Source organism: Chiloscyllium punctatum, chromosome 41 (genome assembly GCF_047496795.1).
Source record: "Chiloscyllium punctatum isolate Juve2018m chromosome 41, sChiPun1.3, whole genome shotgun sequence".
Classification (NCBI taxonomy): domain Eukaryota; kingdom Metazoa; phylum Chordata; class Chondrichthyes; order Orectolobiformes; family Hemiscylliidae; genus Chiloscyllium; species Chiloscyllium punctatum.
In genome coordinates this window covers 18,681,827-18,709,707 of record NC_092779.1, presented here as the reverse complement: position 1 = coordinate 18,709,707, position 27,881 = coordinate 18,681,827, and the positions used below count along the sequence as shown (strand labels likewise).

The following is a 27,881-nucleotide window of genomic DNA, read 5'->3' as shown; positions in this document are numbered from 1 at the left end:
ATCCATGCTGATTCTGGGCCTGTTGAAAAGCAACAGTATTTGCCTTAGCAATGAGACCCATTCTGGAAGAAAACAACTTAACAAAACCTACACATGAAGAATAGCTGCTCTGGTTAGGTACAATGAGGTCTTGGGGTATTGTTCTCCTCAGTAGAGGAAAGGCAAAGGTTAACGAGGGCAGGGCGGTAGACGTTGTTTACTTGGACTTTAGTAAAGCCTTTGACAAGATTCTGCATGCATGGTAGACTGATGAGTAAAGTTAGATCAAATGAGATTCAGGGAGAGCTTGGCAATTGCATAAAATTGGCTTAACGGCACGTGACAAGTGTGGCATTAGAGGGGCGTTTTTCAGACTGGAGGCCAATGATCCACATGGATCAGTACTAGGTCCACTTTTGTTTGTCATTTATAGGAGGGTTTGAGTTATAAAAACTAACTGGCTAGGCCAGGACCTTTATCACTGGAGAGGAGGCTAAGGGTGACATTAGAGGTTTATAAAATTATGATGGATATAGATAAGGTAAATAGCAAAGGTGTTTTCTCTAAGGTGTGGGGGGGGGGGGGGGGAGTGTTCACAATGACGGGGCATATTTTTAAGGTGACAGGAGAAAGATTTAAAGAGAATGTGAGAGGCTTTTTTAAAAAAAAAACAGGCAGTGGTAATGTGCGGAATGAACTGCCAGAGGAAGTGGTGGATGCAGATACAGTTCATGTTTAAAAGACATTTCAATAAGTACATGAATAGGAGGAATATAGGTCAATGCTGGCATGTAAGACCAGTCTAGTTTGGAAACATGGTCAGACTGGACTAGTTAGACCAAAGGATCTGTTTCTGTACTGCATGACCCTGTGGCAAGTAAAGATTTGGTGTAAAAATTCAAAACTATCGATTTTCATGAAGAATATGTGGAGAAACCACTTCGACCAACAGAAGGGCCAGTAACCAAAAGTCAAGTGAGTTAAGATAATGGGTCAATGAACTAGAGGATGCTCTATTATAAAATAATGAGTTCTGATGAACAGAAATTATTTCTAACCAGAATAATTAATAGCAAACTGCCAAGGTTCATGAAAAAATTTGAATATTTCTGACGTGCCCCCAAAATGTCACTCGAAAAGGAGTTCAGACAGTGAAAAATAAACAAGTTATCACACTTGTGTGGGATAGACTGGATGGACCAGAATGTGTTTAGCCATTCACATTGTTCCTTGACTTAAAGATAGTTATTTATCGAACACCTGCATAGACAAAGCTGGTTTAAATAATCCTATCAAAACAGAGGGGAGGGGGGGAATACATGCTAAGGACTCCTAATCACAACACACAATATGTTGCATTTGTAACAATTGGAAGTATTCCTCAGGCTTTCTGCTTTAGTTTCTCCTCGACCTTGTATCGCTGGGAAATACATTCTGGTAGGACACCACTTTCAAATTGGATGTTACAGCTGAAGATTTCAAAAAAAGCTTTTATTTACATTCAATGAGGCTCATAAAATATCTCTCAAATTACTAAAATGTTTTGTCCAGCATTCCTAGAAAGAATCTAGATGCATTGCTGAACCGTGAAATCTTAGGAAATATTCCGAGTGGATTTGCCTTAAAACCCAAGACTCATCACATAAAAATGGCAGCCATCAACATTTTTTTTCAGCATGACTCCTTAAAGGTCATAGTTAAAGGCAATGAAATGCAATTTCACTGAGAAAGGTTGCACATCTGCCCAGAAGACTAAAGGGATCTAACTTATGGATCTGTTTAATAGGCTGTAACAGACTGGAGGGTGCACTGGTATCAGATTTTATCAAAATGACAAATTACATTTTGGTCTTTACTTCAAGGTTAGAACTTTCTGAAGGGCAATTAGAAAAAGGCAACAAATACCAGCCTTGCCAAAAAGGGCCATACCACAAGAAAGGATAAAAAAAAGTGATGCTTCATTTATAGAACTTAGCTCAGATTTTATCTGGTGCACCACATTCAATTTTGGGCTCCAAACCTCAGGAAAGAGATACAGGTTGCAGAGGGGATAGAGTATTTGTTCAGCAGAACTCAAAGTTTTAAGAGGCAGATAATGAGAATAGATTGCATAAACTGTAATCCCAAGAGTTTACAGAGTTGAGGCACGATTGAAGTACTTAAAAGATAAGGAATTTGATAGCATTGACAGAGAGAGAATCCTGCAAGAGGGTATAATCTTAAAATTAGAGGCCATTAAGGATCAAGATTGAATGTTTTTTGAACAAAGGGTAACAGAAGTTTGAAACTCCTTCCCCAAATGACTATGAATATCAGTTGAGATTGTTACAAATTAAATCAATTAAAGTGTTGTTTGGTCCTGCCAAAGGATATGGAATGTAAGTGGGTATATAAAATTCTGGTACTGATCAACTATTTTCTCAAAGGCAGAATAGACTCACAGGCTGAACAGCCAATGCATTCCAATGTCGGCAAACGTTAATTTGTTATATTCTACAAGGTGGCTGTAATCATATTTTGCAAACTAACTCCACTTGCCTGCCTGATGAGTATTCAAACGTGATGACCTCTGAGTAAAAACATTGACTTCCTGATAGCCATTTAAAATGTACATCTCGATAAATAAGGACTGATTAGGGATAGTCAACATGGCTTTGTGCATGGGAAATCATGCCTCACAAATTTGGTCGAGTTTTTTGAAGAAGTAGCAAATATGATTGATGAGGGCAGAGTGGTAGATGTGATCTATATGGACTTCAGTAAGGCGTTCGACAAGATTCCCCATGGGAGGCTGGTTAGCAAAGTTAGATCTCACGGAATACAGGGAGAACTAGCCATTTGGAGACAGAACTGGCTCAAAGGTAGAAGACAGAGGGTGGTGGTGGAGGGTTGTTTTTCTGACTGGAGGCCTGTGACCAGTGGAGTGCCACAAGGATCAGTGCTAGGTCCACTACTTTTTGTCATTTACATAAATGACTTGGATGTGAGCATAAGAGCTCCCGTTAGTAAGTTTGCAGATGACACCAAAATTGGAGGTGTAATGGACAGCGAAGTGGATTACCTCAGATTACAACAGAATCTTGATCAGATGGGCCAATGGCTGAGAAGTGACAGATGGAGTTTAATTCAGATAAATGCAAGGTGCTATATTTTGGGAACGCAAATCTTAGCAAGACTTATACACTTAATGGTAAGGTCCTAGGGAGTGTTGCTGAACAAAGAGATCTTGGAGTGCAGTTTCATAGCTCCTTGAAAGTGGAGTCGCAGGTAGATAGGATAGTGAAGAAGGCGTTTGGAATGCTTTCTTTTATTGGTCAGAGTATTGAGTACAGGAGTTGGAGGTCATGCTGCGGCTGTACAGGACATTGGTTAGGCCACTGTTGGAATACTGCGTTCAATTCTGGTCTCCTTCTTATTGGAAGGATGTTGTGAAACCTGAAAGGGTTCAGAAAAGATTTACAAGGATGTTACCAGGGTTGGAGGATTTAAGCTATAGGGAGGGGCTGAACAGGCTGGGGCTGTTTTTCCTGGAGCGTCGGAGGCTGAGGGGTGACCTTATAGAGGTTTACAAAATCATGAGGATGATGGATAGGGTAAATAGGCAAAGTCTTTTCCCTGGGGTCAGGGAGTCCAGAACTAGAGGGCATAGGTTTAGGGTGAGAGGGGAAAGATACAAAAGAGACCTAAAGGGCAACCTTTTCATGCAGAGGGTGGTCGGTGTATGGAATGAGCTGCCAGAGGAAATGGTAGAGGCTGGTACAATTGCAACATTTAAGAGGCATTTGGATGGGTATATGAATAGGAATGGTTTGGAGGGATATGGGCCGCGTGCTGGCAGGTGGGACTAGATTGGGTTGGGGTATCTGGTCGGCATGGACGGGTTGGACCGAAGTGTCAGCTTCTATGCTGTACATCTCTATGACTCGAAATAAACTTGTGCTCTTCCTTGTTTTCACACATTGGTGATTGGAGATTGTCTGAAGGAAGAGCTCTAAATCTGTACAGGGGCCCTCAGGAAGGAGGCAGCCCATGCTTTGCAACCACTGTGGAGGGGGCCGTGTATCTTGAATTAATTCACCCATTAACAATGAAATGACTGACAATAGCCTGGCGTGCCAATGGCTACAATAGGAGCAGATTGCCACACACACATATACTTGCAAAATGAAACTCTTGCAAATGAAACACATTACTTAATACAACTGACAAAACCACAGAAACATATAATTGAAAGCAGCTGAAGAGTTGTATGTGACGAAGTGTGGAACCAGTCGAAGCCTCACCATCAATATGGTGTCCCCAGGCACTCTCCTGGTTGAGAGATGGGTCACAACTGCAATCGAAGCAGCTCTGAACGTGCAAAACAACTGACATTTTTTTTGTTCCTTCACAGAAAAGTGCAGCTTCCCACCCATCCCAAGATCATAATTATTGGGCAGAAAAACAAATGTGCAGGAGTGATAATGGTGTTATCAAAGTGAGGTACCACCTTCAACCTAACTCTCAAAAAAAAAGACAAAGGATGCCATGGAACCATATGAGAAGAGCAGGTGAATTACTCCCAATGCTGAAAAATGTGTTGCTGGAAAAGCGCAGCATGTCAGGCAGCATCCAAGGAGCAGGAGAATCGACGTTTCGGGCATAAGCCCTTCTTCAGGACCGAAGAAGAGTTATACCCAAAACATTGACTTGTCCACCTCCTGACGTGCCTGGCTTGCTGTGTTCTTCCAGCTTCCTGCTTCCACTTTGCACAATATTGGCTGCCATGCTTCCTAAGAGAATACTTCATGAGACTCCCTGAGGTAATGAAAAGTAATGTGTAAATATAAAGTAATATCATTGCTACTACGAGCTTGTTCAATTTTAAATAAAAGGCTGTAATATTAATGATGCCTCTAGGTGGAGTTCTTCCAGGCATTTACAATGTTACTAGTCATTTTACAAAACGTTACAATGACAGCTATCACTGCTTTGGATTAGCACGACTGAGTCAGCAAACAGCTCTGTCACTAAGAAGCCTGTTCAACATAATTTCCCTGCGTCAAAATCTACTTAGAGAACCAGTGACGAATTTCAACAAAATGCAATTGAAAACTAAAATCATTATTCTTCAGACATTCTAAAGCTAACTTCTGGTACATGACTCGTCCTTCAAGTCCAATCAGCCACTCCTTATAACTGATATTAACCTTTCACTTCAATTACGATTGTCTGCAATTAAAAAGAGTCTCTCTGGCATTTTGTTGATACACTGGTACATTATTCTGTCTGCGGATAGAGTATAAGAGGACTGGTGCCTCACACTGAACAGTTCAGAGTGCAACCAAAACTAGGAGAGGCTAACAAAACATATTTATATCCAGATTTCCTCAAGACTTTGTAGGCCGACTCATGGGAGTTTGGCATTCAACCAAAAAGCGAAATATCTCACCAAGTTGGCTTAGAGGAGAGGTAATGCTAGCTCTGCATTTATAGTTAGTCCCATCCCCACTCATATACATCAGAGGCCTCTCCTTTCCCTCCAGTTACCTGCCCAACAAAGGTGATTTCCATTCACTATTCTACCCACTTCCTACTCATCTTTCCATCCTTGGGGCTTCTCCTCTCTGCTTCATCTTCAGTCGTCTTTCCCCCTCTCAATAGCTTTGTTCCCTATTCTTACCTCCTACCTGGCCAGCCAACTTCATGTAGACTACTGAGTGTGCAGTGTTATAGACTGGCACATTGAATAGACATCACAAGCTAACAATAAAAAAACTGAAACAGCAAGTGGTAATGATTATTTCCAGGAACGGTCTCAAAAATAGCCAAACGTTGGAGGTTTAGTTGCCCGATGCAGCTTCACTAGGGTCTGGTACCTAATCCCACAGAGGGAAGATAAATTTACGTCTTTTGGCAGTATAGATAATGAACAAATTAAGTTTTGATGGCACTAACCCAGATGCTATTTCTTTTTAAAAGTCAAAGGGCAAAAACTCAAGTGACCAGTCACTAACAGTCAGACTCCCAACACAATCCAAATATTTTTTATCCTCTGTAGTATCTGCCTTTCCATTACAATCATGGCACAGGCCATTCATCACGTCTTATCTGCTCCAGTTACCTGAAAGAATTAATGAACTCATTCTATTTCAGTGCCGTTTCCCATAGCCTTGCAATTTTTGTTTTTCAACTATTTAACCAATTTCCTTATTTAAAGTTACCAGAGTCTGATTCTACCACCCCATTATGTATCTCAAAGACTATAACTAGCTGCTTAAAAAATAAATCTCATCCACTCCTTAACATAAATTGGTAAAATGAGTATTTGATTATCAATCCATCCTGCCACTGGAACAACTGCCTCCTAGCTATGATGGAGTTCCCATTTGCTGGCCATGTGTTGTGAAACATTGTCGAGATTCAGTTATCAAATTAAATGCAATCTCATAACTGCATTTACAGAGACAATTCTTTAGGAATTGAATGTAGACAACCAAGCTAAATAGTACCTACTGAATTCAGCATTTTTTAAATTCATTCATGGATGTGAACAAGTGTGTCTGGGCCAACATTTATTGTGAATCCCAGCTGCAGAAGGTAGTGGCAAGCTGCTTTCTTGGGCCAATTCAGTCCCTTTGGTGTCGGTAATACAACAATGCTACCATGCCTCTTTAGCCTTGGAATGTAACTACTGCTTCTGAAATCCAAGAATTCTTTGTGAATTTATTTGGGGCAAATGAATGAACCAACTTTCAGTAATTCAAAGTATCAAAAAATGACATCCTCATGCTAACTTTGGCATAAACAAATGTAACAGTAGGGGAATCATGTACCCCAGAGTGCGTACTGCATCTTTTAATCCAGAAAGTAGGTATTAAAATTACAAATGGGGCTTGGCATGTCATCAGGTATTTAAGGGCAGTATGGTGAATTACTTTTATCTTATTGAAATATACAAGATTCTAAAAAAGGTTTGACAGGTAAATAGAGACATTTCCACAAGTGGTTGGAACCTCAGACTAGGGGACATACTTGCAGAATTTAAAATTGCGATGTGAAGAAATTTCTTCTCCCTAGGGTTAGTGAATACCTAGAATTCTGTTCCCCAGAGAGTTGTGGACACTAGATCATCAAAGTACTTAAAAAGGAAATGGATATCCCTAACTCCCTGATATTTCAAGAATCTATGAGGAGCATGGTACAGAAGAGGAACTAAGGATTGGGAAAAATCAGATCTTATTGAAAGGCAGGGCAGTCTTGAGGTGACAAATGGCCTATTCCTGTTCCCATTTACTATAGTCTTACATTGTGTGGGTGTATTTGGTTGCTTGAGAGTTGCTAAGAGTCGTGACGTTTGAGACATGGAAAGGAAGATCCTTTTGGGATGGGGGTAAAAGAAGGGGTGATAACTGTGGAAACAGTGATTTGGGAGAGAAGAGAGCATTAATCACCTGAATTAGTGATTGGGGTGGGGTGGGACCAGTGGAATGGGATTTAGGATGAGCGGTTTAAATCACAGAATTAAGTACACAGCACTTATCATCCTGCTGGGATTTTTGGGATGGGGTGCAGGGCTATAAGAACATGCAGTTAAGCCACACCAATGCCCAATTTAAAATGAGTCTCACAGCTATTAACACTTAATCAGAGCTCCACAAAAACCACTGCAAGGCTCTCTTGTGTTGCAGCAGTAGTGTCCCTACCCCTGGATTGAAAGGCCCTTGTTCAAATCCCAACTGCTCCAGAGGTATGCAATAATAAGTTGATTACAAAAATAGGTTTAAGAGAATCTAGAAGAGCTCTTGTGACACAATGGTAGCGGCTCTGAGTTAGGAGGCCCAAGTTAGTGTCCTACCTACTCCAAGAGATGTGTAATAGATCTCTGAACAGGCTGATTAGAAAACATCCAGGATCCATTTCTGCATCAGGGCACACACCAAAATTATGGCCGTCAACCCAGATGTGTCACAACCCACAGTTTGGTAAGATCTGGAGTTGTGCATTTTTTTTACTTCCAGCTGATAATGCTTTTATTGAATAGCACAGTGGGGAAATAAAAACAAAATCTGCCTAGATAACAATAAAAACAGAAAATGCTGGAGAAGCTCAGTAGATCTGGGCAGCATCTGTGGAGAAAAACAAAGAACAGAGAATATCAGTCCTGGACCTGCTATTGTTTCATGAATGTTCAAAGCAAGATGGAGGAACAAAATCTCATTTCCAGTGAGATACTTTACAGTCTCTTCAGACTCTATAGAGTTCCACAACTTCAGAATATTACTTCTGTCCTCAATTTTCCTTCTATTCCCACCCTCTTGTTGGCTTTGCTCTCAGCACGGCAGAACCATTTTGTCCTTTTCATATGGAACATTTACACTTTTACTTCTCTCTTTCCTTTATCGCTGACTTTGTCATTTGTTCTGAGCACCCTCTCAATCTGCTCCACTTGTTCCTTCTCCCCTCAACATTTTCCAGTTCCTTGCAATTCCAAAGAGGAGCCATATTGGACTCAAGACATAAACCTGTTTCTCTCTCCACAGATGCTGCCAGTGCTGAGTTTCTCCAACGCTTAGTAATCTGAAATAAAAACAAACATCCACAGTATTTTATCTTCACTTGCTTGGAAGATGAACAGTTACAATGAAGTTCCTCAACTATTTTCCTGCTGTACCAACAATTCTGTTGCGGGAAAGAAAATGCTTCTGGCAAAGCTTACATATATTTCAGAAGCTGAGTGACGTATCGATTGCACTGAACAGCTGAAGCAGGGATCCTACCATTTTGCCAGTCCAAATGATCAAATAAGGTTACATTCTGAAAAACAAGCAACATTTCTATTCCAATTAAAATTTACACTGATTGCTCAAAAAATAATCAACTTGAAATAAAAATCCCTGCACTGCCACAACTGAAATGCATACTCACTCAGTCATGTAAAGCATACAATACTTGTCACTAACTAATTTATATTTTTGTTAAGCAAAATAAGTTAGGCTTTACTTGCAGCACTTTCAGTGTCTGTTAGATGCAGTTAAGTGTTACTTAAACAGCTCAAATAATGTATCTTCACTTCAGAATTGAGATACTCCCTGATATTTGTACAGGAAGACATAGCAAGAGAACCAGCAGTGCCTTAAATGCAGAGGCAAGAGAAATTAAGTGGGGGGAAATAAGCAAATGGCAAAGAAAGTTTCAAAAACAGTGTGTAATATTTAGTAAAGGAAATGAAAAACTCAAATCAAGGGGCTAACTAGAGTGATGAACTGAGAATAATATCACCAAAGAAAAAGTATTGAAGGAATAAATGGAAATAAAGTGTTCTAGACTTAATGGCCTTAACCCTGGGCTTCTTAAAGAGACAGCTGTAGAGATGATAGATTAAACAATAGTGATAGTTCAAAATTCCCTAGATTCTGGGATGGTACCAGTGGATCAGAAAATAGTAAATGTGCAAAATACTCAAAGAACAACAGAAACAAAAAGCAAATTTAAAAATGTAGAGTTGACCTAACATCAGATATTGGAAAATTCTGGAATCCATTCACGAAAAAGTTATAACGTGCTAGGAGTCCATTTATAGTATATCATGACTGCACTAGCTCTCCAAGTGAGCATCACAACTTCTGCCCTTTCATTACTTCTATTTATTAAAGGAATGGTAACAGGACACTTAGGAAACAATATTATTCGGCATAATAAATATTAACTTAGGAAAGGAAAATAATATTTGGCAAAGGTATTAACTTCTTTGAAGCAATAACTAGTACAGTAGATAAAGTGGATGTTGCATAATTGGATTTTAAAGAGGCATTCGATAAGCTGCCAGGTGGTAAATGCAGCAAGGATGCTCCTAATGACGGGAGTCCAGAAGCAGTGGTCAAAGATTCAAGATATCGATAGACCATTCAGGACTGAGATGAGGAGAATTTTTTTTTCATTCAGAGAGGAATGAACCTGTGAAATTCTTTGCCCCAAAAATCAGTTGAGGCCAAACAACATTTTCCAGAAGAAATTTGAATAGTTCATAGGCCTTAAGGGATTAAAGAATATGGGGAGAAAACAGGACAGGCTTTCCTGACAGTATAGAGTTGGATGATCAACCACCATTATATTGATTGGCAGAGAAAGCTTTGAAAGGTTGAATGGCTTACTCCTATTTTGTAAAAGTTTGTTGTAAAAAGTCATAGTTCACGGGATTTGGGGACGGGGGTGGGGTGGTGGCAGGGGTGTGCCAGAATGATTAGATTGGCTAAAGAACAAAATCTCTCGCAATAAAAAACACCTTTCAAGTTTGTTGGTTGTTGCTAGTCAGATATCACAAATGCAGTGCTGACTTCTCTACCAGCTACAATCTTTATGAATGACTTATATTAGGGGCAGGGTATAATGTACTCAAGCTTAATGATGATACAAAGCTAAATGAGAGGGACATAGGTGAAATAAATAGTTAATGTGGTAGATGGAGTATAAAATGGGAAAATGCAAAGTAGTATATTTTGGGAGGAAGAATAGGAAAACTGCACACATTCTATTAAGAATCCTGAGGGACATTATGTACATGTATTTGGAAACGCAAGGACTGATTAGGGATAGTTAACATGGCATCATGCGTGAGAAATCATGTCTCACAAACTTGATTGACATTTTTAGGGAAGTAACAAAGAGGATTGATGAGGGCAGAGCAGTAGATGTGATCAATATGGACTTCAGTAAGGCGTTCGACAAGGTTCCCCATGGGAGACTGATTAGCAAGTCTCACGGAATACAGGGAGAACTAGCCATTTGGATACAGAACTGGCTCAAAGGTGATGGTGGAGGGTTGTTTTTCAGATTGGAGGCCTGTGACCAGTGGAGTGCCACAAAGATCAGTGCTGGGTCCTCTACTTTTTGTCATTTACGTAAATGATTTGGACGCGAGCATAAGAGGTACAGTTAGTAAGTTTGCAGATGACACCAAAATTGGAGGTGTAGTGGACAGCAAAGAGGGTTACCTCAAATTACAACAGGATCTTGACCAGATGGGCCAATGGGCTGAGAAGTGGCAGATGGAGTTTAATTCAGATAAATGAGAGGTGCTGCAATTTGGGAATGCAATTCTTAGCAGGACTTATACACTTAATGGTAAGGTCCTAGGGAGTGTTGCTGAACAAAGAGACCTTGGAGTGCAGGTTCATAGCTCCTTGAAAGTGGAGTTGCAGGTAGAGAGGATAGTGAAAGCGGCGTTTGGTATGCTTTCCTTTATTGTTCAGAGTATTGCGTACAGGAGTTGGGAGGTCATGTTGCAGCTGTACAGGACATTGGTTAGGCCACAGTTGGAATATTGCATGCAAATCTGGTCTCCTTCCTATCGGAAAGATGTTGTGAAACTTGAAAGGATTCAGAAAAGATTTACAAGGATGTTGCCAGGGTTGAAGGATTTGAGCTATACGGAGAGGCTGAACAGGCTGGGGCTGTTTTCCCTGTAGCGTCGGAGGCTGAGGGGTGACCTTATAGAGGTTTACAAAATTATGAGGGGCATGGATAAGGTAAATAGGCCAAGTCTTTTCCCTGGGGTCAGGGAGTCCAGAACTAGAGGACATCAGTTTAGGGTGAGGGGAAAGAGACCTACAGAGCAACGTTTTCACACAGAGGGTGGTACGTGTATGGAATGAGCTGCCAGATGAAGTGGTGGAGGCTGGTACAATTGCAACATTTAAGAGGCACTTGGATGGGTATATGAATAGGAAGGGTTTGAAGGGATATGGGCTGGGTGCTGGCAGGTGGGACTAGATTGGGTTGGGATATCTGGTCGGCGTGGACGGGTTGGACCGAACGGTCTGTTTCAATGCTGTACATCTCTTATGACTCTAAGTTGTGGGAAGCCTTCAAGTGTTCAGAAAAATTTAGGTGTCTTTGCACAAAAATATTAAAATGCAGGTACGTAAGCAATTAAGGAAGTAGAAGGCAAATGCTAGAAATTTTACAGGGCTTCAGTTGGATCACATGAGAAGTATGCATCAAATTTGTGTTTCATACTGGATAAGGGATATACTTTCCTTAGGTTAAAACAAAGGCTATGTAGACTGACTGCTAAGAGATGGTCATCCTGTGAGAAAAGATGGAATGAAATGAACCCATTTACATGATGAGATGATTCACTGAAACACAAGGCAGGATTTAAATGAAGCTAGTAGGGAGCAGCACCCCAAATGTCCACCTCCAAAATTGGCAACAGACCTATTGACCCGATGTCCGAGCGCTCTTGGAGAAATTAATTAGTTGTTAATTAGTAACAGAAATTCCTGACTCTGTGGCTTCATTGCAGATACCTGGTTGCTCCACTTCCCCTACAAGGCAGAAATTCTGTTCCTGAGATCTGCAGGTCAGAGGCTGGTGACACTCAGCACCAGCAGCACCATGACTGCTGCATGGAATAGACAGAGTTTTGGGTTCAATATTAGATTGCTGGAAGCAGCTAAAGAAAAATGCACAGGTTAAGAGTCGGGGCAGAAGGTCACTGATCTAAAGGGCATAGGGGTGGCTCTACACACACCCTCCCTAATAATGGGAATATCATCAATGGCAGTAGGAGACCCTTAAGTTGGCAAACATGCAGGAAGAATTTGCCTAGAAAGTCTAGATCATGGGGAACAGTTTCTGGATAAGGTGTCAATCATCTAATACGCAGTGTAGATTGGTGAATTCTGGAGTTATTTACCCCAGTGGACTATAGATGCTCAGTCAGTCACTCAGTATATTCAGACTGAGTGTCAATATTAGCGTAATAGAAATTGGAATTAGATGGTAAGTGGAGTTGAAGGTGAAGATCAACTATTAACATTAAATAAAGCAAATTTGGGATAAATTACCTCCAAGTTACATCTCATGCCTATTTGTTACACAAAGCATTTTGAATTTCTCTGGATGCCAAATTAGGGAAAATAAAAGTGAATTCCCTCCCTTTAGAGACTGGGTTGAAACTAGCTTGACTTGAATTACTTAGGATGGTCCATGAAATGCACCTTTCAAAAATGATTAAGTAATTACACTGAAGTCCAAAGCTGTTCAATGAAAAATACAAGCAGGATTTATGATCTTCTCTTCAAATGTTTTCTTTCCGCTAGGTATTAATCCACTTTTTGGAAAATCCATAATTGTCACACCACTTGAGTGCTCAGAACTGTAGCAGCTACTATTTTAATGTACCTGGATTTTATTTTAAAGCTAATTAACTCTGAAAATAGGTCACCAGGAATAATAGGGAGAAACTTTATTCATTGTCACAGATAAAGATACTCAGAAACCCTGAACTGGAAGCACATGTCTGTCAAACATTGGCACTTTAGCCAGATAAGAGCAACTACATCAAGATGACATTAGACAATTAATCAGGATTGCTCAGATCAAAAATAAACTAATTTCCTGGATACATGGTTATAGCATAACAACACACTTCAAAACACAAAAAATCCAAGCGGGATTTAAGAGCATCTCTCCAACCATTTGCCTTATTCAAGGTATTTATTGGAATATCCACAAGTAGTAGTCATCCACACTATTCACCTGACCCAGGATGGGAAGTGGTGACAGGCTACCTGATGATAGCGAATATCTTAGCTGATCTCAAATGTGCCCTCACCCTGTGGGCGCAGTGGCTGGATAGCAAATCAAGAGCATCCATTTTGGCGGATTCTAGCTTGCTTGACCTCGACACTCTGGGCCTGATTGTAGTTCCTTATCAATTAACCAGTACTGAATGGAGACAAAACTTGGAACACCCTGGTCCTTTATGGTTTAGATAAAATAGCGCTGCATCTTTAGCCACAAGCTGAGCCCTGAAAAGATAGATTCGAGATCACCCTGTCTTTGCCAGGTGCCTGCAAATAAAGTAAGGCAATCATCTCATCTGAGCTGGATTCAGACGTTTAGACCCAATCACCAAAAAACACTACGACAGAACTCACTGAGACTTTCAACATGTAAAAGAAAATCTATTCATTTAAAAAGTGCATTATGGCAGGAATCATGGGGAAAAAAATGCCACTCACAACCTACAATAGATTCAGTCAGGTTATGAATGTTCTGTCTCAACTCCATTCACCAGGCTTGACTGCATACCCCATAAGATTCTTAACAGAGAAAAATCTGTTAAGCAGTTTTCAAATTTTCACCTATTGTAACAGCCTTATTGGAGAAAGAATATTCATTAAACTAAGAGAAAATAAGGCTGTCAGCAAAAAGCAAGTTTTTTAAAAAATTGTTCAGTGGACATGGAATATTCCCATTGCCTTTTATAGAATGCACAGTTCTTGCAAGGGACCTTGCCACTGCAAAGTTAACTTTTCTTTGGCTCCAAAGTTGCTGACTATTAATGGGGTCTGTATCTGAGCTAACCTGCTCAAAATGAGAACACAACACATTGTTTCTTTGTGGTTTGTTTATTTCTTTAATTGGAAGACTGTCAAGTGATTGAAGACCAGCATTGTGTGGCAATTCCACGCCCACCATCTGTAACAGAAGCTATTGATAGTTAATAAGATCAACCATGGAGTAGGGGAAGAAACAAAAAAAAAGCAGTGATATTTAGGTACTTACCCCAGCATCCTAAAAATACGGAGTGCTTTGAAAGAAAAAAAAAGTAACAAGTGAAAAGAAATTACGCACTTCCAGTTTACGTTCCTTCTCTGCTAGGATTTCGTTTTGACTACGGATGTAATCAGCCAGCATACGTGCCAACTGTTTGCGATCTTCCAGTTCTGCAGCCAGTCTGCCATTGTAGTCTGCCAAGAGCATGCAGGCCTCATCCACAGTTTTTGAAAGTCTGTCTGCAGACTCTTTGTCTAAATTGGAACCATAAACCACAGAATGTTACATTCAGGAGAAATTTGTGCAACCATTTCTTCATTTGAAACTTTCAAAGCAAGCACTTTTGTACCTTATGGAAATTCTCAACTTGCCTGTTATTTTATCTAACAAAGAAACATCTTGAACTTCTGGTGGCAATGATGCAATCTTCTGTCGAACGGCTGCATCACCAGAAGCTGCATTTTCCAGCTCTTGTAATGACTTAATTAGATCCTCAGTCTGACACACAAAACAAAAAAAAAGATCAGATGAACGACAGCCTTGCTTGGATCTCATACCGCCATTCTTTGGCAACTTCACAGCTTTGATATTTAAATCTGGTACGACGGCATATACAGTCCAAAGTAGTATTTGTGGAGTGCAGCATAAAAGAACTTGTAGAAAACTTTAAATTGGCCCTCTATAATCAGTGCACTGTAAAGAGATAGTGTTAGAAAATACGGTATACAGCTCGACTGAATCCTGCAATTCTATTTAACTTGATATATCAGATTAGAACTGCTTTAACAAGAGGGCCAGACTACAAAAGGGTAACTGGAAAAAGACAGATGTACAAGTATTCTAACCCAATGCAAAAAATATCACAGCAAATTAACTTCTATGTTGCAATGCCATGTGCAGTGTAAGATATACTGAGAAATATATGCAGCTTAAACATGTAAGACAGCATCAATAACAAAGTCTGTTGGTTTAAATACTAATGGTTTTCAATATGTGGCAAATTGCAATGCAGTTAAAATACAAACATCATCTGTACAAAAACTTTAAGTACGCCTTTGCAAATATTATCAAATGCCCACAAGTCATTTCATAGCTTTATTAATTTAAAAAGAGAGAATTAAAATGACATACTAATTATTACATATTCATGGGGAGATGGTCACATAGTGGTAATGTCAATGGACCAGTAATCTGGGAACACAGACTACTGTTTTGAGGACACCAGTTCAAATTCCACCATGGTAGCAGATGAAATTTAAGTTCACTAAATAAATCTGGAGTATAAAGCTACTCTCAGTGATGGTGGTGACCAGAAAAGTATCAATAGCTGTAAACACCCCATCTAGTTCATTAATGTCCTTCAGGATAGGAAGCTGGCCGTTTTTTCAAAGAAACATGTTGGACTTGCAAAGTTAACTCTTCCTTCTCCAGATGCTACCAGAGTTTCTCTAGCACTCTTTTTATTCCCAATCTCCACTATCCACAACACTTTTATTTTATATCTGTATCTGATCTACTCTACATGTGACCATAAACCAAGAGCAATACCTTCTGAAATAATCAAGCAAGCCACTCAGCTCAAGGTCAATTAGGGAGGGTCAACAAATGCTGCATTGTTAATGACATCCACATCCTAAAGAAGAAATTTTTAAAAATCTCTCACAAATTATTTATTTTCTGCAAGGCAGGGTAGAAGAGGAGGATATTAACACACCAAAACTGCTTACTTTGTGAAGAGCAAAAAGAAGGAGAGAGCATTTTACAGTTCTCAAGATGCAATATAGTTAAAGAAAAGGTATGATGTGATATGACTGATGGGCATCTGATAATATTTGCCAAGCAATAGCTCAAGTTATTGTACAGGCGATATCTGTGTTTTTATTTCAGCAGCGTTGCAATTTGTCATCTGAACCCCAGACCTGATTTTGTTTTTGATTTATTTCAAAATTTATCTGACACTTTTATCCAGTTTTAAGCACATCACACAGTCAACAAACAGAATATGATTGCCCAAATATTCCATTCAATTATGAATAGCAACACAACATAAGACAGTATCTTTAACAGAATCTGCCAAAAAAAAAAGTTGCAGCACATTACTGTGAAATTCTGTGGCCAGTATATAGTTCTGTACAGTAGTCTTTTAAAAGTGAACAGCAAAATATTAAAATTCAGTTAGGTGAGAAAGCAACTGAAATCTTCAAAATATTGATGAATAGGGACCAAGACAAATACATGGGATTAAACAATTCAAAGCCCTTCCCCAAAAATACTTCCTGTTAGGGAACTAGGAAAACTCTAACAATGTGCCAAAGTTAAAACTAATTTTTGTTTTAAAGTTGGTAACAGATAATTTACCTGTCCATGTAGTTAAGTCAATGTTACATGCACTTTAACTTAATTTGTATCCAAAGTAGACAAACGTAAAAGGAGGTTTCTGGTTGAATACAATAGAGAACAAGCTTCAGAAATATTGAACCCAAATTTAAAAAAAGTCTTTTGATGTTTGTTCTAAAAATTCATGGTGATGTATCACAAATATGTAGTTATAAAATAAAGATCACTGAAGACTCCTCAGTCACGTGTAGCATATAGCACAAAATTAACTTGGTGGTAGATGTACTGCAGAAATGCTTATACCTGTAATAGGTCGATATGTGCTCTTTCATGAGGGCGAACTGACCCCCAAAATTATTCCAATTACCCAATTCAACTTTTCTTCCACTCTCCTGATGTGCTTCTATAGATACCAAACTGAACTTGAATGTGGACAATCAGCAAAGATAACAGGCGAGGTCACTACCAACAAGCATGATCCCGTTCCTCCACTTTGTGTGAAATCATGGCTATGTTCCAGGCAGATGTTACTGGGCAGCAATGAAGGGCAGGAAGCTTGGGGGAGAATATCTGTCCTCTCTAGTCCAAATACAACACTCAAATTGCTGCACTGGCTGGGATGGACAAACTCAGCACTAACATTTATCGAAGAACATTCCATGCCCTCTACTTCCAGAAGCATTACAAGTTGATCAGTCAACTACTCAAAAGGTGGTAGTTACAACTTCTTTTTCCCTCCACGATGCAATAATATTTAAATTCGTGTGCCAATTTCATGACTTTTTAAATATTAAAAGAAGCTAACAAAAGGAATAAATCTCCAGCTTCAGAAATGTATGATCATTCAGAAAAGCAAGCACTCCAAAAACTCCTGCCGGGGCAATGATCTTTTAAAAGCAAACACCAACAACTAATTTGGAAATGGACCTACTACTTTCATTCCAAAGCTGGATGATAGTGCATAGTTCGAGAGATTTCATTAATTGTGCTGGGACAATCCTGCTTCAGTTCCTTTGAATAAAATGGAGACATTCTAGGTTTCCAGCAATTGTGTCTTACTTTAGGAATACAGCAATCAACCTTTCAAGGGGGAAATTTTTCAGTGATTTTTGCTTGACCAACAGGGTCCAAGTCTCTAGCTATCATTCATTATGGTCAGTATCACTACACTTCCCCACCTCCCTTTGCTCCTGAAAATGCATACTTCTTGCTGTATACAGTTATGTAGGCACCAGTTGCTATTAACACTTCACCTACAAAATTGTTACTGAGCCTCAGAATGCATGCTAAGCTAACTTTATACTGAAAAATCATAAATGCTCCATACTTTCACAGGAGAAATGAGGGTAAAGATTACAGCCTAGCAACAATTAAGATTTATTTTCTTTCAGTTTTAAATACCTATGTTTTGGAAAGCTATTTTCACAGATGTTCCTTGAAACTCATTCTTAAACAAAACAGGCCAGTCCCATTTCGTCCTGTCAATAAAACAGCCATGGAGAGTTATTAAATCCACCTTCAGCTAAGACATCTTCAATAGTTTTCACCGCACTGAAATACACTGGGATTTTAAGGTTCAAGTACACGCAGGAGAAATAGTTGACTCGGTCATGGAAAAATGTAGCTGCCAATGTAAACTTCAAAGTTTTATGTGATCAACAATGAATGATTGGCCCAAACTCTAACAGAACTTCTACATACTATTACAAATTGGACACAGAATTTCCTAGTGATGACCTGCAAATTATCGTGCAACAAACTTTCAGTCATGACTTCACAAATTGCAATCTTCTTCTGGGAGTCAGTTATCTTGCAGCAATACAAAACAAGAAGTGCTAAAAGAATGGCATCCTCACAGACACCCACAGACTACCAGGTATCTATTACACTGGGTTTTCGTTTTGGTTTGGCTTCGTTATCAAATTACTTTAATTTGAAGCAATTGTAACCAAATTCTAGGGAGTGATTACAATCTTGAATTCTGACCAGTGGAGCTCATCTGACAAAAACCCATAGGTTTTCAGATGTGCAAACTATATGCATTAGTCATTTTTTATTAAATAACCCGGCAATTACCTCTGGTGGCTCTTTGGGAGTACTGTTAGAAAGATAGTCATCATCATCTTCCTCCTGTATCTGTTCAAAGGTACGTTTCTTGGCCTTTTTTTCTGTTACTTAACAAGCAGCAAAAGACAAATGTAACATTTATTTTGAAAAGTCAAGAGTTAAAACAGAAGTCCTTGAACCTTCCACTGCCAAAGTCTACATATTTATACTTACAAAGAATTTGCTTAAGCTGATCGATGAAGTTGTTTTCATAAACCATCCTTTCTTGCCAAATAGCTAACACTCTTTCCAAGTGCTTCTTACAATTCTCATCAGATTCACTGTCAAATAAGAAAGCAACATGCCATTAGAGTCAATTTCACCTCCAAATCTGTGCAACACGCATTGTTGCACAGGAAGTAAACTTGTCTAAAACATTTATTTCAGTGGGTATTAACAAATAAGGAAACAACAAATGTAACAGATAAAAACCCCTGAACCCATTCAGCTGCTGACTACTATTAAAGGAAATATTACATGATATTCTCTTCACTCCTTTGCTCACTGCTTTTAAACATTAAAACATTAAAACTTTCCTCTGTTCTTTTGAGTAGAGTAGCTTTTTATTTATCATTTCTATCAAATACAACAGATACAGGAAAAACGAGACAGCTTTCCTCCACAACTGAGGTTGCTACATGGACAGCGCAAACTACACATTTGTGCACGGCATAAAGTGCGTAAGTAGTGCAAAACACGCTAGTTAGTGTAATCGAAGAACAATAAAATCAGACATTTTTCTAGCAGCAATTCGAAGTTGTGCAAAGAATTTCATATGGGGAAAGAGTCCGATCATACTAAGTTAAGGAGCCTGATGGCTTGAGGGAAGAAACTGTTGCACAGTCTGGCTGTGAGAGACTGAATGCTCCGGTATCTTCTGCCAGATGGCAAGAGGAAGAGGAGTTTGAGTGAGGGATGTGTGGGATCTTCCACAATGATGTTAGCTTTTCGGATGCAGTGTGTGGTGTAAATGTCTACAATGGAGGGAAGAGATACCCCGATGATCTTCTCAGCTGTCCTCACTATCCATTGTAAGGTCTTACAGTCAGAGACAGTGCAATTCCTGAACCAGGCAGTGATGCAGCAGCTCAGAGTACTCTCAATGAACCCTCTGTGAAATGTGGTGAGGATGGGGGGGAATGGGGACGTGGGCTTTCCTCAGCCTGTGCAGAAAGTAGAGACACTGCTAGACTGTCTTGGCTATGGAGCTAGTGTTGAGGGTCCAGGTGAGATTCCAAGAAATCTGGTGTGCTTAATGATCTCCACAGGGAAGCTGATGTCCAGCAGAGAGTGGTCACTCCGTGCCCACCTGAAGTCAACAACCATCTCTTTCACCTTGTCCATGTTCAGAGACAGGTTGTTGGGTCTGCACCAGTCCATCAGCTGCTGCACCTCCTCTCTGCATGCTGACTCGTCACTCATGCTGATGACACCCACTACAATTGTATCATCCATGAACTTGATGTGATTTGACCTGTGCATCGCCGCACAGTCGTGTGTCAACAGGGTGAACAGCAGTGGACTGAGCACAAAGTCCTAGGCGGCCCCTGTGCTCCGTGTGATGGTGTTGGAGATGTTCTCAATTTGGACTGACTGAGGTCTCCCAGTCAGGAAGTCCAAGATCCAGTTACAAAGGGAGGTATATAGGCCCAGCTGACTCAGTTTTCCAGTTAGGTGTTGAGGAAAAATAATGTTAAATGCAGAACTGAAGTCTATGAATAGTAGTCTTATGTAGGTGCCCTTCTTCTCCTGGTGGGTGAGGGCCAGATGGAGGGTGTTTGTTTTAGCTTGAATGATCTTCCTTAAATCAGTTACTTCAAAGGGCTGATGGGCTCCACCTCATCTAAATGCATAAAACAGCCCTTTACCTAACAATTCTTGGTCATCTCCTGTGCGTCACCTTGTGGTATCAAATATGCCTTAAGGTCCCACACAATGTCAGAACATGGCCGGGAAGGCTCCATATGCTGGCCACATTTGTCCCTCAATACCATTTAAAAATTGGTTAGGTGATTATTGCTCTAACTGACCTACGTGTGCAATTTGACTGTTGTGCTTCCCTCCATTATAGCACATCATTTTTAGAACTAACAGTACAGATCATAAACATTATAAAACATAAAATAAATTGAAGAATTAGATTGTTTGGTCCATTGAATCTGCTCCATCATTTGATTGTGACTAATATGTTTAGTCACAATGAATGCAATTTGCTAAAAATCCCACAAATGTTTTTTTCACCGATTACATAGATTTCAGGGGAATGCACCAAGAAAAAAATGTGGAGCAGTCAAGCAGACCAAACTGCCACAGATAAACTCTATACTAAAATGATTAGTTTGATTATTTTGAGAACCAATTATTAGAAGCAACTGACATTTCATAAAGCTCTCAGATATAAAATATAGCAGAATTAAACATACATTAACAAAGAAATTATCATTAAGGAACAATCAAAATATATTCCAGTATGCTTTTCACACTAAGTTATGGACTCCTGCACATGTCGACTATATAGTGCCTTTCAGAACAATCTAGGTCAAGTGGCTAAAATAGGCTGTCTGGCACTACTGTTAAGAAAATGGGTAAAAACAAGGACTGCAGATGCTGGCAAGAGGGTTCGCAGTCGAGTTAAAATCAACTAGACACTTCCTGATGAAGGGCTTTTGCCCGAAACGTCGATATTCCTGCTCTTCAGATGCTGCCTGACCTGCTGTGCTTTTCCAGCACCACTCTAATCCAGACCCTGTTAAAATGGTATAAAGGCAGTCTGTGTTTTTAGGACTGATACCACTTATTGCCAGTAGGTGGACTCTTGCATTGAGAATACGGTGTTGAATAAGGTGCCAAGAACAGCTCCCATGAGTCTTCGTTATTCTCCAGGTGGACACAAAATAAATTGATTCCATGATGGTAGCCTGGTTCAAACTCAAACTAAATTTAAAGGAAATTCAAACTCAAACGAAAAGGACTGCAACAGATATTGCTGGAAAAGCTTAGCAAATCTGGCAACATCTATGGAGAGAAATCAGAGTTAACGTTTCAGGTCAAGTGACCCTCCCTCAGAACAGGGGAAATGCATCCTCAGGTTACTCGACCCGCAACGTTAACGCTGATTTCTCTCCACAGATGCTGCCAGAACTGCTGAGCTTTTCTAGCAATTTCTGCTTTTGTTTCAGATTTCCAGCATCCAAGGTTCTTTTGCTTTTTATTTGGTGGGACGTCAACTTTTGCCCCTTTACATTTTAGCCCAGGAATCTGGTAGAAATCCCCACGTAACTTCTCAGCTTGTTATATTCGCCTTCTGGTTGAGTTGTTGCTCATTCAGTGTTATCCATTTTAGAATTGATGGATTCACCATAAAGAAAGATTACTTAATTCTTTGAAAAATATTTTGTTGTTAGGTGAATACATGGATTATTAACATAGTACAGACACCACCAAGGATATTTTGCTTTCAATTCTTCTTTCCTGGGCTCACCCAAATAAATGATACTAGAAGCTCCATGACTGATACGTACACGGAAGGAAATGGAAAAGCATCCTTGTATGATACACCATTGCAATAGAAAGAGGTGCTGGAATCGACGTATCTTGTGGATGAGTTCCAGGAGAGCAATTTTTTTTCTTAAAAAGTGACATCCACACTATGTGGTGGTTTTGGAACAGGGCCAGTTATTGCCCAACCCCGATTTCCTTTGCAGGGTGGGGAGACTGGTGTACAGCTAGTGGATTATTGGTACTATATGCATCCAGGAAAAACGTGAGGACTGCAGATACTGGAGATCACAATAAAAGAAGTGTGTTGCCAGTCAGGCAGCATCTGAGGAGCAGGAGGGTCAACGTTTCGAGCATAAGTTCTTCATTCCTGATGAAGAGCTTATGCTCGAAACATTGACTCTCCTGCTCCTCGGATACTGTCTCATCAGCTGTGCTTTACAAGCACCAATGTTTGGACACTGCATACATCCAACCAACTGGAGAATCTATCATATTCTGACATGCACCTTGTTTATGATGGAAAGAACAGAAAGGTGTTTAGGAGAGGAGATCAGTACTGCAGGATTCTCAAGCTCAAATTTATTTAGTGGCACTATATTTGTACAGTTAATCAAGTAAAATTGCTGGTTATAACAATCCACAGACAACGAAGCTAGAGATTTCAGCAATGACAATTCTGAATTCCAGGGGAGGTAGAATTCTTTTTATCAGAGATGGTCGCTGTCTTCCACAAACATTGGTAATACAAATGGTAAACATTTCTTGCCACCTAACCCCACCACCCCCCCCAACTCTGAATGCTTTCCCAGTCTTGCGATATACAGGCATGAATTGTTTCAATATTAAACGAGATGCCAATACAGTTGAACAGAATGCAGTCGTCACTGAACGTGTCCATTTCTGATATTATGATAGAGGTAGCATCTTTGCAGCAGCAGTTGTAGCAACCTTGGCCTTAATCCTGACCAAAGGAAATCTCTGGCAATGTCACACTGGGGGTGCAGAGATGATTAGGCTAAAACGTAAACAACCACAAACATTTCCTTTGCATTAGGTGTGACTCCAACAGGTGGACGTTTCCACACATCCCCTTCAATACCACCTGATTCGCATCAACTTCAATTTTACATGATCGCCATGCTGTTACTGTTATGACCATATCTCTAGCTGTTCTACATAGGATACTACAAAGTGTTAAGCTTCCTGGGGAGGATAGATGAGATGGCTCCCCTTCTTTATTCACCTGTCTCATTAGTTAGTTGCAAAGTTAATTACAAAAGGAACACATCCCCACTGTGTCCTCTACTTTTTATCATTTATGTAAATGATTCGGATGCGAGCATAAGAGGCAGAGTTAGTAAGTTTGCAGATGACACCAAAATTGGAGGTCTAGTGGACAGTGAAGAGGGTTACCTCAGATTACAACAGGATCTTGATCAGATGGGCCAATGGGCTGAGAAGTGGCAGATGGAGTTTAATTCAGATAAATGAGAGGTGCTGCATTTTGGGAAAGCAAATCTTAGCAAGACTTATACACTTAATAAGAAGTGTCCTAGGGAGTGTTGCTGAACAAAGAGACCTTGGAGTGCAGGTTCATAGCTCCTTGAAAGTGGAGTCACAGGTAGATAGGATAGTGAAGGCGGCATTTAGTATGCTTTCCTTTATTGGTCAGAGTATTGAGTACAGGAGTCGGGAGGTTATGGTGCAGCTGTGCAGGACATCGGTTAGGCCACTGTTGGAATATTGCATGCAGTTCTGGTCTCCTTCCTATCGGAAAGATGTTGTGAAACTTGAAAGGGTTCAGAAAAGATTTACAAGGATGTTGCCAGGGTTGGAGGATTTGAGCTATAGGGAGAGGTTGAAGAGGGTAAGACTGTTTGCCCTGGAGTGTCGGAGGCTGAGGTTTACAAAATTATGAGGGGCATGGATAGGGTAAATAGGCAAAGTCTTTTCCCTGGGGTCGGGGAGTCCAGAACTAGACTCCAGCATAGGTTTAGGGTGAGGGGGCAAAGATATAAAAGGGAGCTAAGGGGCAACTTTTTCACGCAGAGGGTGGTAAGTGTATGGAATGAGCTGCCAGATGAAGTGGTGGAGGCTGGTACAATTGCAACATTTAAGAGGCATTTGGATGGGTATATGAATAGGAAGTGTTTGGAGGGATATGGGCCAGGTGCTGGTAGGTGGGACATCTAGTCGGCATGGACAGTTTGGATCGAAGAGTCTGTTTCCATACTGTACATCTCTATGACTAAATGAACCGGTGATAAGAGGGGCTAACTTAATCAGGCTTTCTTGAATTAACAGTAAAACTTTATTTAAACACAAATTTAATAACATACAGATTAAAAATGAGGCAAGTACAAAAATATAACAAAATATACATATCAGTCTCAGAGTTGCTCAAAGTTATATGAACGCTGCAGTGGAGATTACTAGTTGCATGACGTTAGGTGAACAGTTGGCTTCATGGTCCTTAATTTTGCAGATTGGTTGAGATTCATTCTTTTTTATGTCTTTCGACTAGGATTGAATTCCAGAATTCAGAGTGAGCAGGTCTCCCTTCTAATTGACTTGCAGCACTGAGATGACTGTGGGACAGTTTTGAAAATGTGACTGCAACAAAATGCAAACGCCAAAAGTCAGGCTGATACACTCATCGACTCGAGAGTTGAAGCTGGCTTTTTAAAACTCTGTGTTGTGTACTCCAGAAGGGTAAATCAGACACACCTACAAAAAGTGGCTCACTGATGATGTGGAGATGGTTAGTCCTTGTTATCTCCTTGTTAAAGTCTCTCCTTGCTTCAAGTTTCCTTGACAATTTCCCTGTATGGCATTTCAATGGTTTCACACAGGACTTTGCCAGACACTGAATTTAAATCTGCAGGTTTGTGTGTGTTTTCTGGCCGTTCTCTTTTTTTTTAAAAAAAAGATTTTCATATTAAAAGTAAACATTGTTTGCAAATACTCTGGGGTTCTGGTCCATCATTGTAATACTATGCTCAGTCAAATACTGGCTTAATGTCAAAAGCAGTCATTCGTACTTTATCTCTGGAATTCAGTTTGTTTTTCCACATTTGGAAGACTATAATGAGATTTGGAGACAAGTGGTCCAAAATAAGGATAGCTGATAAGAAAAGGGCCACTTGATTGCAAAGATGTTAGTGAACTGGACACACCAAGATAATTTTGCACATTAGAGAGATGCCAGCATTGTACTTTACTGAAAAACTAACTACTAGAGCATGCCTTTGGCACTAAAACCAGTACATCCTAATCAGTGCACTCTAATTTCCCAATATGTAGACTGAATTGGCCGGAAACAGACTTGTGTGCACAAGGAGAGCTTAGAAGGAGGCAGGAAATTCATTATTCACTTTGTATTTCTGGCTGATGATTACGCACAACTCAGTTTGGTCTCTTGTATTCATTCTGCTTCCATTCTCTCATACAACAAACATGCACTCAACACCACTAGAAGCCATTTTTGCACCAGAAAGAGACCTAAGGGGCAACTTTTTCACACAGAGGGTGGTATGGGCATGGAATGAGCTGCCAGAGGATGTGGTGGAGGCTGGTACAATTGCAACATTTAAAAGGCATTTGGATGGGTATATGAATAGGAAGTGTTTGGAGGGATATGGGCCAGGTACTAGTAGGTGGGACTAGATTGGGTTGGGATATCTGGTATGCATGGACAAGTTGGACTGAAAGGTCTGTTTCCATTCTGTACATCTCTATTACACTAAGTCAGAAGGTTAAGGCTACTATAGTAGCACGCTAAATTGAGCAGCACTTATTGTTCCTCAACTATAAAAAGGGTAGTAGTGCTGTTTAGCAGTCTCGCAAACAGTCAGCACTAAAGCAGCCGAGTGGTATAATAATCAGTGACAGAGGTTTTTAAGGAACAAGAAAGAAATAAGTGAGCTTTGTTATCAGTTTAAGAGTCTCAGGAAGAAATATGAACAAAGAAATAGCACTGAGCGAATATAGACATTTACTGAAAAGAAACCAAGAACAGCTGGGCCAACTGAAGGAGGGACTAAACTGGAAACCAGGTGGAGGCTCGATTACCTGTAAGATGGTTAGAAGGATTGAATTTTTATAATATTTGTAAAAATGTGATTGCAACTCGTTCAAAATATAGAAATTGTTTTTTGCTTGCATTTAATAAATGATGTACTTTTAACAAAAGAACATCAATGTTTATTAAATGCAAGCAAAAAACATTGTCAACTTCTTACAAATATGTTCAGTGATTGATTACCAGGGTATACAAGCTACAAAAAGGTTAGAAAATACTTATTAGATTAATTAGTGTGGAAACAGGCCCTTCGGCCCAACAAGTCCACACCGACCCTCCGAACAGCAACCCACCCAGACATTCCCCTACATTTACCCCTTCACCTAACACTATGGGCAATTTAGCATGGCCAATTCACCTAACCTGCCCATTTTTGGACTGTGGGAGGGAACCAGAGCACCCGGAGGAAACCCACACAAACACAGGGGGAACATGCAAACTCCACACTTATGGTCCATTCAACTGGGTTTCACCCTGGGATCAGTGTGAATCGAAATAATAAAAATCAAAAGCCACCCAATTGAAAAAACAAGATCAGACCTTATGATTGGAAAGTGTAGAATCTAATGTTGAGTCCAGAAATCTGTACAGGTGCATAATCCTTTCTGAAATGTTCGGGACCAGCTGGTTTTCGGAATTCAGAATTTTTTGAATTTCAGAATGTGACAGTTTGATGGTGAAATTTTTAAAATTCTTACCGGAGGAGCAGACTCACTGAGTAAAACGGTCCTTGAGACAGAATTGGGGCCTGCTGGTGCTGGGCCACGCCCACCACGTTGCATCTGAGTGACATGCATCGAATGGGTGTGGAGTTGGGTTAACTGTTTGCACGTCAAACAATCTTGTTAATGAGAAAAAACTTCACAAAAAGAAACCTTCAGACTTTGGAACTTTTTAGATTTTGGATAAAGGGCTTCTACCTGTAGAATGACAAATCAAAAGATGAGGTCCTGTTCTTCAGGAATATATTGAGTTTCACTGTAATAGTCTAAGAGGCAGAGAATAGAGGGGCCCTGAGAAAGAGTGACATCTAGGAAATAAAATAACAAGCCTGGAAGCTCAGGCCATATCTTGCCAACTGCACTGCAATGTTAGGCAAATCAAATATCCAACCTGTGCGGCAGGAGTCTCAATGCAGATTCATGCTGCAAACTATAATTATATCGTGAGTCAAAAGAGTAAACTGCCAGTTCACCTGGAAGTAGTGTTTAGGGCTCTGGAGGTGGGGAGGTCTTGCATCGGCTGTGCTTAAATGGAAAGGAAATGTTGCAAGGGTACAGCAGCCCATTCAGAGTTGAGATGATATTTTGATAACACCATTATGTTGGAG

General features: G+C 40.0%; 1 protein-coding gene across 4 annotated transcripts in view; it reads right to left on the bottom strand.

The window, feature by feature from the left end:
* Positions 1 to 27,881, bottom strand: part of LOC140464900 (regulation of nuclear pre-mRNA domain-containing protein 1A-like) — a 58,605-nt gene that overhangs the window by 18,506 nt on the left and 12,218 nt on the right. For 2 of the 4 annotated variants that reach the window (XR_011955013.1, XM_072560495.1), the window contains exons 3-6: positions 19,144 to 19,250; positions 18,940 to 19,037; positions 14,898 to 15,024; positions 14,605 to 14,780 (exon numbers count right to left, since the gene is read on the bottom strand). Coding sequence is in view for 3 of the 4 variants with exons in the window: in XM_072560495.1 (XP_072416596.1) it covers positions 14,605 to 14,780; positions 14,898 to 15,024; positions 18,940 to 19,037; positions 19,144 to 19,250 (508 nt within the window). In the remaining variant the exon portion in view is untranslated. Of the gene's footprint in view, positions 1 to 13,320; positions 14,449 to 14,535; positions 14,781 to 14,897; positions 15,025 to 18,939; positions 19,038 to 19,143; positions 19,251 to 27,881 lie in introns of those variants that run through there. The other 2 variants (XM_072560494.1, XM_072560496.1) reach the window with 2 other exon arrangements.